At 45.0% G+C, this 11,117-nt stretch overlaps 1 protein-coding gene across 7 annotated transcripts in view; it reads right to left on the bottom strand.

The window, feature by feature from the left end:
• Window positions 1-3,649: 3,649 nt before the first annotated feature.
• LOC129857237 (POU domain, class 2, transcription factor 2-like) overlaps window positions 3,650-11,117 on the bottom strand; it is a 75,879-nt gene continuing 68,411 nt past the window's right edge. For 6 of the 7 annotated variants that reach the window (XM_055925281.1, XM_055925279.1, XM_055925280.1 and 3 more), the window contains one exon: window positions 3,650-10,804. In XM_055925281.1, coding sequence (XP_055781256.1) covers window positions 10,476-10,804 — 329 coding nt within the window. In that variant the 3' untranslated portion in view covers window positions 3,650-10,475. The remainder of the gene's footprint in view (window positions 10,805-11,117) is intronic. The other variant, XM_055925285.1, reaches the window with a different exon arrangement.

Below are 11,117 nucleotides of genomic sequence, written 5' to 3'. Positions count from 1 at the left end.
GTAAATGCTAACAAAACTAACATATTAAGCTGACACTGTATAGCATACTGTGTTTAGAATTGTGCTAAATGTGCTTATTCTAAAGGAAGTTTATGCCCTACTGTTGGAACCAGTAGGTCTCACCCACCAGTGTGGGTGCTGTTCTAAACCATATCAGGTTGACTGTTCTGTAGTCCTGAAGTGTGTTCTGTTGGTATGTCTATCAGTGTTGAGGGGTACAGCCTTGGTTTCAACAGAGCTACTTACTGTTCTGGAGTGGATGTCTCTGTACTCTGGCTGTTGTGAGTGCTGTGTAATGCCTGGGTGGATGGGTTTCCCTGTTGTGCCCACTCCGTGTGTGGTTCTGCGTGTGTGTGTGTGTGTGTGCCTCCAGTCTTGTGCCCACTGTGTGGATGAGAGCGGCAACATGCTTCCAGGCCCTCTCTGTGCCCACCCTAGTCGCGGGCGAACTGCTGTATGTACGGTGAGGGGGTGGGAGCAGCAGGAGGGAGCTGACTGAGACTCGGCGTGAGTGGAGGAGAGCATTCAGAGAGATGACTGACAGTTGCTACAACCAATCTATCCTTTCAAGGACTGAGAGGGAGCAAGTCACGATATTATATTCAAGCTTGGGTTACCTTTGCTATACTTTGGATCCTTACCATCCTAAACAGGGCATCGCGGAGATGGTAAGGGACCCGAAGACCTTTAAATTGGATGCACTGATTGACACACTGGCAGACTCCATCGGTCAATATGGGCCCAGATTGTCACCATAGTAATATGATCCTATGTACACAACATGATCAGTGAGTCATTGTGCGGTGGGCGTCAGAAAGCTGCTGTCACACTCACACACTGTTACCACACAGAGTCCTCCACCTCTTACTGTTGCACATAGACACGACACACACACATTCAGCACGCACGCATATGCCACGCACAACACACACACTGGCAAACACACTCAGCAAGAGAACGCACAGACGTAAAGAGAGCGACAGACGGAGAAAGGGCCAAACACAGTCAGTGATGTTTGTCAATCAACAGATGTCCTATGACTCAGTAGAGAAGGACAGAAAGAGAGTCAGACTCCTCTCCTCTCTGTCCAGGTCTGCTGCGTGACTACTGCTCATCTGCTGAGTATCATCAGTTGTTGGTCTGTCACTGATAATCAGGTCCAGGCCTCCACCTAGTGGTGGCCTACTGCTCAAGCATGTTGAGCTGACACCTATTGGTGGCCTACTGCTAGAGCATGTTGAGCTGACACCTAGTGGTGGCCTACTCCTAGAGCATGTTGAGCTGACACCTAGTGGTGGCCTACTGCTAGAGCATGTTGAGCTGACACCTAGTGGTGGCCTACTGCTAGAGCATGTTGAGCTGACACCTAGTGGTAGCCTACTGCTAGAGCATGTTGAGCTGACACCTAGTGGTGGCCTACTGCTAGAGCATGTTGAGCTGACACCTAGAGGTAGGCTACTTCTAGAGCATGTTGAGCTGACACCTAGAGGTGGCTTACTGCTAGAGCATGTTGAGCTGACACCTAGTGGTGGCCTACTGCTAGAGCATGTTGAGCTGACACCTAGTGGTGTCCTACTGCTAGAGCATGTTGAGCTGACACCTAGTGGTGGCTTACTGCTAGAGCATGTTGAGCTGACACCTAGTGGTGGCTTACTGCTAGAGCATGTTGAGCTGACACCTAGTGGTGGCTTACTGCTAGAGCATGTTGAGCTGACACCTAGTGGTGGCCTACTGCTAGAGCATGTTGAGCTGACACCTAGTGGTGGCTTACTGCTAGAGCATGTTGAGCTGACACCTAGTGGTGGCCTACTGCTAGAGCATGTTGAGCTGACACCTAGAGGTAGGCTACTGCTAGAGCATGTTGAGCTGACACCTAGAGGTGGCTTACTGCTAGAGCATGTTGAGCTGACACCTAGTGGTGGCCTACTGCTAGAGCATGTTGAGCTGACATTTAGAGGTAGGCTACTGCTAGAGCATGTTGAGCTGACACCTAGTGGTGGCCTACTTCTAGAGCATGTTGAGCTGACACCTATAGGTGGCTTACTGCTAGAGCATGTTGAGCTGACACCTAGTGGTGGCCTACTGCTAGAGCATGTTGAGCTGACACCTAGAGGTAGGCTACTGCTAGAGCATGTTGAGCTGACACCTAGTGGTGGCCTACTGCTAGAGCATGTTGAGCTGACACCTAGTGGTGGCCTACTGCTAGAGCATGTTGAGCTGACACCTAGTGGTGGCCTACTGCTAGAGCATGTTGAGCTGACACCTAGTGGTGGCCTACTGCTAGAACATGTTGAGCTGACACCTAGTGGTGGCCTACTGCTAGAACATGTTGAGCTGACACCTAGAGGTAGGCTACTGCTAGAGCATGTTGAGCTGACACCTAGTGGTAGCCTACTGCTAGAGCATGTTGAGCTGACACCTAGTGGTGGCCTACTGCTAGAGCATGTTGAGCTGACACCTAGAGGTAGGCTACTGCTAGAGCATGTTGAGCTGACACCTAGTGGTGGCCTACTGCTAGAGCATGTTGAGCTGACACCTAGTGGTGGCCTACTGCTAGAGCATGTTGAGCTGACACCTAGTGGTGGCCTACTGCTAGAACATGTTGAGCTGACACCTAGTGGTGTCTACTGCTAGAGCATGTTGAGCTGACACCTAGTGGTGGCCTACTGCTAGAACATGTTGAGCTGACACCTAGAGGTAGGCTACTGCTAGAGCATGTTGAGCTGACACCTAGAGGTAGGCTACTGCTAGAGCATGTTGAGCTGACACCTAGTGGTGCCTACTGCTAGAACATGTTGAGCTGACACCTGTTGGTGGCCTACTGCTAGAGCATGTTGAGCTGACACCTAGAGGTAGGCTACTGCTAGAGCATGTTGAGCTGACACCTAGTGGTGGCCTACTGCTAAAGCATGTTGAGCTGACACCTAGTGGTGGCCTACTGCTAAAGCATGTTGAGCTGACACCTAGTGGTGGCCTACTGCTAGAGCATGTTGAGCTGACCCCTAGTGGTGGCCTACTGCTAGAGCATGTTGAGCTGACACCTAGTGGTGGCCTACTGCTAGAGCATGTTGAGCTGACACCTAGTGGTGTCCTACTGCTAGAACATGTTGAGCTGACACCTAGTGGTGGCCTACTGCTAGAGCATGTTGAGCTGACACCTAGAGGTAGGCTACTGCTAGAGTATGTTGAGCTGACACCTATTGGTGGCCTACTGCTAGAGCATGTTGAGCTGACACCTAGAGGTAGGCTACTGCTAGAGCATGTTGAGCTGACACCTAGAGGTAGGCTACTGCTAGAGCATGTTGAGCTGACACCTAGTGGTGGCTTACTGCTAGAGCATGTTGAGCTGACACCTAGTGGTGCCTACTGCTAGAGCATGTTGAGCTGACACCTAGTGGTAGCCTACTGCTAGAGCATGTTGAGCTGACACCTAGAGGTAGGCTACTGCTAGAGCATGTTGAGCTGACACCTATTGGTGGCCTACTGCTAGAGCATGTTGAGCTGAATTTCCTTTAAGACCTTCAGGGTTATCACAGTGCTAGAACAAAACAATGCCAGACAAACATTCTAAAACAAGAGCTATAATAGAGATGAGAAAGTGATCTAGAGATATTAGAGTGTACTGTTTTAAACACACCAGAGGCCAGGATCATCTGTACAGTTTTTGTCTCCTGTTTTTATTTGGATGAATGAAACACTTTCAGTTACAAAAATGACTTTAAATGAACAACACTGTACTATGAACAAAAATAGATATTTTTCTTGTTTTTTGTTTTTGTTTTAAAGATAAACACAGTAAAAGGCTAAGTTGCTACCACAAGGAAGAAGGGAGGGAGAGACAGAGAGAAGGGAGAGAAAAGAGGAGGACTGCTCACATGATGTAAGACACAGGATGGTAGAACAAATGATGGGAGAGAGGATGAGGACACACACACACTCAAACGGATAGGGAAACAAACAACAAAGGTTGAAGGTCAGACAGAGGGAAATGTTTACAAACCTGTTGCTTATCTAACAGATGAAATACATTTTGAGGCGCGCGCACACACACACATCTACATCTTGGGGTCTTATTTCCACAGAACAGTTATAGCAGTTATGACAGTTTTCCCTCCCCCCTCTGTTTATTAACCCCTCCCCACAAACCATCAAAGAAGACTGGAAATCCCTGGAAAAACTCTCCTTAACGACTCGTACAGAATTCTCCCACAAACATCACATTTTTGGTTGTAACATGTAGCTCTTCCCTCTGCCCAACGAACACAGAGAGCGACATGGAATCCAAACCGACAGACAGGAATACAGACAGTGGTAAGGGACAGACAGACAGAACTAAAAGGACAGAGAGGATCATGGGATCATCAGAATTACTCTGGCAGCACGAGCAAAAAGGACGAAACTCAAAAAAGATCAGAACAACTACAGAGATACCAAGAGAAACATCATTAACGTCTTCATTGTCGTCATCATATTTACGAGAAGCTTAAGGTCATTTTCCAATGACAAATACTTAAAAATATACATTTTTATCATTATCTTAATCATCATTATTATTATTATTATTATCATCATTGATATAGCTGAGGTCAGAAACTGGATTACTAGGTGACGGGGTTGAAGCAGAAAAGAGATGAATAGACAGAAAGGAGACAAAGAAAGAGGGATGCAGTGGCTGTCTGTGAAAGAGAGGAGGAATGTCGAATTCTTTGGTTTTATTCTGTACGATCGGACTTTGCTGTCTTGCTTAAGGTACTTTGGACTGAAGCTGTATTGTACAAGAGAGAGAATGAAGACGGATGAAAGAGAGGAAGTATGGAAGTGAGTAGGTTTGAGGAATATCAGTCATCCTCCTTTTTTGTTTTCTTTGCTCCTGATATTGTCTTTTTGTCCCCCTTTGCTTTCTCCTGCCTTGACATCTACACTATGTTCTGTCATCTATCAGTAAACTGTTAATCCTTGCCTGTTCTGCTCAAATTTAAATACATTCCAGCCTGGTCTCATACCAAACGTAACATGTACTAATTACACCATCTCGGATTTACATTTACTATGTTACGTCTATCCTTGAGTCCAGGTTTCAATATCGATTCCTACATTTCACAGTTTCCTTTGTTTCTCGTTTGACACGGTTGCTAAGGTGCTACGCTGAGACTACAAGGAATTAATCCATGAACTGAATCAATGTTGTGATGTTCAGACTGTACAACATGATTAATGCCAAAAAAGTCTGGAGATGTTCTTCCAGACTAAACTCTGCTGTGATAATGTTGACCCAGGCTATAGTAGAGGGAGTAGGATTTGTTGCCTCTAGGTGCTAATCTAAGGTCAGTTTTGTGTTCTCCCTACACTAATATCTATGATTTGGGAAAGGTTAACAGATCCTAGATCTGCACCTATGGCCAGGTGACTACTCAGTCTATAGGAGAGGTGTAGTCTCTGAATGGACAAAGCACATTTTATTTGTCGCGTACACATATTTTGCAGATGTTATCGCAGGTGTAGCGAAATGCTTATGTTCCTAGCTCCAACAGTGCAGACACTGGTAAACAGCAGGGTTTTAGGGAGTGAGTGCATGGTGCTGTATCCAACAGTGGGGCATAAACTTTGGCATCATTCTCTTGGGGGGGTATCCCTACTGAAAGGACTTACACTTTACATGTGATCCCTAAGACCCTGAGATCCACAGAAGCATCCTACCAGGATGTAGAGGACCTAAACTGATCTACACCTCATTATAGAAGGAAAGAGCAAGGGAGAAATAGGGACTTCCACCTTGGGGGAGTGTATGCATGCATCACCTAGCGACCACAGTCTCAGCCCTTCCCCAGTCACCTACCTCTCTGCGCTCGCTGCCACACACATCTCTGACGGACACAACATCCAGTCAATAACCTAAAGACGCCGGGTACCCAGAGGCTAGCCCCTGTAATAAAGCTTTGTGTTAAGGAGTAGGACAAAGTTGCTCCATAGACACTGACCTAAGGCCAGTGTTATGTGCCCTCAATGGTTAAGATTAGGATTTGGAGGAAGGTAAGCTGATCCTAGATCTGTGCCTATGGAAAACTTGTACTTGGAGAGTGTTTTATTTCAGCAGAAGGGGAGAGGGGGATGGAGAGAGGGCTGTACAGAGCGGGGGGTTGTTCTTCAGACCAGACTGAGAGGGAGGTGTGTGGGGGAGTGGACTGGGAACCACAGCGAGAGGGCTGGCATACAACTTGATACCCAAAATGTCTCCTGATTTGGATGGGGCACAGGAAATGTGACCTCTGATCCCATTACCTTTGAACTCTGCCTGACCCAAGCCTCGCTCTGGCCATCCATGGTCACACTCACATGTACACACAGTCCCACCCCATACCCCGATCCCCACACAAACCCTGCTTTTTTTTATTTAAAGCTTTCATCTATTTGGTTTATCATCAGAGTATATGAGGTATATCTCTCTTTAACATCCTACAGTAGATGTGGAAAACAGAACCTACCAACATAACAGAAAGTAAAAACAGAAGGAAAAGAAAACAAGTCCCTCTGTCACGTTCCTTTGCCCCAGTCAATGCATCTTCTAACTCGTTTTTTTGGTTTGGTAGCTGTTTAAAGCTTTCAGTGTATTTCTCAGGAGGAGAGGAGAGGTTGTGAGGGAACAGCACTGTATCTTTAAGAACAATCTGCCTGCCTGACCATCCCTGTCAGCAGAGCTCTCTTCCAGAACCGTTGGGCTATATTCAAACATACAATATACTAGCTTATAGGCAGCATTGACTACATGTACATCCGGGATATAAATCCCTCTAACCTGATCCGTCCAAAGTATATGGTATACATCGTAATGGGAACAAACTCCAGTTCTAAAGCTTTGAGATTTATTAATACAATGTTTTAAAAGTTTCACTCATGACTGGTTTGATCCCACCTGGGTGTGGGTCTCCAGTAACAATCGTGGACTGTAGTAAGGCTGTAGAACCCTACTGAGGCTCCCTATCCATACTTCAACTAAACACAACATCACAAGACAGCACATAAAGCCAGAAACACCCAGATGCTCTGTCCCTCTCATCTCACCAGTCATTACTCATCAATAATACAATAAGGACATCACTAGTAATATCATTACCATTAGGACAATTAACCCCATATTTAGGAAAGACAGCATTCAAAACCCGGAGACATTGAATTGCTCAAATTTACATCAATATGAAGCTGACGTTCCTATTCCCAGGACATTTCCCTGCCCTGCAATGCCTGAGAAAACGCTGTTAGGTGGTCGTACTGAAGTAGACACAGTGCTGGCCCCTGTAAGCTCACCCCATCCGTTTGAAAAGAGTCTCAGTGAGCTCACCCCCACCCCGTAATGAGCTTTAAGAGTAGTCGCAGTGAGTCTGTGGCCAAACATGACCATGTTCTCCTAGGCCCCGTGAGACCTGTGGTTGCATGAATCTGGTTTGAAGGTGAGAAGGTACTTCAGCAGGATTTTTGGTCACAGCCCCGTAATATATATTCTAAATATATATCCCCTGTAAAAAGACTAGAATAAATAAATAACAAATAAATAGTTAGAAGAAATCAATATAAGCTTAAATCAATCAAACTTAAGATGAATAAATAGTACAATCAAAAGTCCTAAATGATTCGACAAAGAAAAATAAACCAAATATTTATCAAGAGAGAGTAACATTTTTGGTCTAAAATCAAGTCATTATCAATGTTTTTTAAGATATTTTTTGTATGTTTTTCAATACATTAGCAATAAGTAAGCATTAGGACATAGATCTTTTTTTCTACAAAATCTATAGAAGCACTAACAGATACATTCCGTCTAAGAGTTAATGTTGAGGAAAGGTTTCACCTCGTGGTTAGAACCCCCACATCTAAAATAGATTAGTTCATTAAGGATTCTCATTTGACAACTGTATTTCTGTGTCAAACCAAATACTCTTTGGATGCATTATAAACTCTACTGTACATTTTTGCCGAAGTGTGTGTGTGTGTGATAATGGGGGTAAACGTGCAAGGGAGGACATCTTTGTAAACTCCACTGAATTCTTTCTAGAACGCGTGTACACACAACACACACACACACACAATATCGCACCCTCACACAACGCACATACGCACACACTTCAGATAAATTGACACAATCATAAGTGTGAGCCCTAATGCAACGGCAGGGACGGCAGTCGGACCATCTCTAGTCCCTCCCTGCCTTTTTGGTTTGGTTTGGTGTTTGGTTTGGTTTGGGGTTTGGTTTGGTTTGGTATTTGGTGTTTGGTTTGCACGTTTTGCTTTTCAACTCTTGTTTTGGACTTTTTCTGTGTCTTTTTTCTGCCAAGACAGTCAGTTTTTTTTATCTAATAAAAATCTGGAAGCTACATTTTCACAGTATTTTTCCAACCACCTGATTAAAAATCTCTAGAACAACTAGGAAAAAATAAGGAGCTGTTGTAGCAAGCGAATACATTATTATCCCAAATGAGTAAAGAACAGCACATAGACAGCATCAAGAGACACAGCAAACAAATCAAATACTAAATAAACCAACAAACAGGAAAAATAAAAACTGACTTTGAAGATTCAGTTCAATGAGGTCATTAGAGATTTCTCCATCCAGGACCAGAGAAGAAGAGCTGAGTTTGGAGTGAAAGAAAGACAGGGGAGAGGGAGGATGTCTGTCCTATCTATACATCTGTCCATATGTGCTACACAGTTTAGAGAGGGCCACTGAAGCCCAGTTAGTTGGATAACAGACAGAGGTGTCATCTCCAGTCTGTAAAAACATTGTCCTCCTCCCCTCATCCCCCCATCCATATTTGGTTGTGTTTCTTTTTGGTTTGTTTCTGACGTTTTTGGTTTGTATTTTTGGTATCCTCTTACAAAAACTTGACATCCCCTCTTTCTGTATGTTTGATCCCATTGCACCATCCGATCCCCTCCCCGTATGCACCCCTTTTATGTTGGGTGAGGGTTCTGTCCTTTTGAAGTGACCCTCTTGGGCATAAGGAGATGGAAGGGGTCAACTAGGGGGGTTCAGCGGGAGGGGTAGGGTGTGTCCTCAACCCCTACAGTATGTGAGTGTTAATGTCATGGCTGACTCCTCTGAAGAGTAACAAATGCTTTGGTTTAAAGGTGTAATAATGGCAGATTTGGGTGGAAAATGACAGTGAAAATGGGATGGATGGAGGGATGAACAATAAAAACCTATATTAAACATTAAACAGGTTTTGATCTCTGTTTCTCTACTGCGCGTCGAGACAGATGGCTCATTGACAAGATCAGACAGACCTGTCCATGACTAAACTAACATTTTTATTAATTTACCTCTTTCTTGCCTCAATGTTACTAGTTTCAATCTCCAGTCATGCTCAATTTCATACTGTCATCATGGTGGATTGGCCATTCACAAGGACTACATTGAGTCTAAGTCTAATATTATTTCATCAAGTGAGTCATTTTGTTGAGTAATTACGGAGAGAGAGAGAGGTTTTTATCAAGGCTGGAAACTGCTACACTAAGCCTGATCTCTTGTCTCTTATTATTATCTCTGACAACATGAAGTAAATGGCACAAGAGGATCATGACAGACTCCAACGCTATCAGTAAACTATTGAAAATCAAGGGGGAAATAGGATACGCAAAGAAGCAGAGGTAGGAAAACAGAGACACACCTGTAAGCTTGGCTCGTTCAGTATCAACCATTTACAACAATCTAAAATATCCCACAGAAACAACATCATTGCTGTGAAAGTGAGTGACAGACTATGATAGACATGATGGGTGGATGACTGATTGGATGGATGGATGAATGTGATCGCTGTGGATATCGTGTGTGTGTGTGTGTAGCAGAGTGCTGGTCCTGGTTAGGATCAGTATGTACAAGTTTGGATAAAGCTTTTCCTTCCGTATTTTTGGTTTCTGGGATTTTGGTATGGTTGTTGTTTTTTGTCATCGTGTGTTCCTCTTCTCCTCCTCAGGTACATTTTTGGTTTAAAATCCTCCTCCCATCTCATCCTCTTTCAGACCTGCAGCTTTTCAAAGAAAATCATCCACTTCTTTTTTCTGTCCTTGCCACCATTCCCTAAAAACACACAATAATGTTTATTTTTGTCATTTTTGGTTCACAGGATTTGACACACATCTCTACTCCTGTTTGTCATTGGTTTATTTTCCCGGGAAAGAGAGACAGAAAGGAGAGGTGCGATATCGCTCAGTATTGACTAAACAGTCCCACGATGCCTCCTCCATCACTTTGGATAGATAAAGATTTTTGGTTTCAATCTTCCACTTTCCCCCCTTCTCCCCCTTTTCACTTCTGACTCTCCCCCTCTCCTCTCTTTCATTCTGTGTATTTTTGGCATCGAAAGACTGGGGGGGAGAGAGAGAGTGTAGGGCGAGAGTGAGAAAAGAGATAGCTTTGGTTGAAAGGCGAGGTTGTCGTTTCCTCCTTTCTCCTCCTCCTCCTCTCTGATTGGCGCTTGGCTGTGTCACTCAATCTTAGCCCCTCCCAACGAGGATGGGCTGTGTGCCAATTCATTGAAGTCGCAGGAAGAGGCGGGGCTGGAGCAAGGGGAGGGGGAGCAGGGGGTGGGGCTTATGCTACTGGTGAAGGGGAAAGGGGAGGGCTGGGATGCTTTGGCTACGGCAGCGCTGACCAATCCAGCACCAGGATTCTGGCCCATGTGGAGGAAAGCGGGGTGGTTGAGGAAGAAGGAGGACTGGAGACCCCCTCCCTGCCCCCCTGCACCACCCAGCAACACCTTACTGCCCCCCTCAAGACTGGAAAGGGGCAGCTGGCCACCACTGGCTGCTAGGGCTGAGAAGGGAGGGAGAGAGATGAGAGTTAACGTCAATATACCTACTGTGAAATAACTACATTTACTATAGACTTTACTATAGAGATTAAATGAAGAAGTGGATGAATGAGAGAAAAGGAATGAAAGACAGACTAAAGACACACACACACACACACACACACAGAGATGGGGATGAACATGTCTGAGTGATGGGACATCCCTGTCATAGCCCTGCTCACCAGTTCTCCAGTTTCTTCCATCAGATGATCTATCACTCATCTCATCAGCTCTAACTGTCCCTCTCACCATCTCTGTCATCCTTTCTGTCTAGCA

This window comes from Salvelinus fontinalis, chromosome 6, assembly GCF_029448725.1.
Source record: "Salvelinus fontinalis isolate EN_2023a chromosome 6, ASM2944872v1, whole genome shotgun sequence".
Classification (NCBI taxonomy): Eukaryota; Metazoa; Chordata; class Actinopteri; order Salmoniformes; family Salmonidae; genus Salvelinus; species Salvelinus fontinalis.
This window is presented reverse-complemented; position numbering and strand designations above follow the sequence as displayed.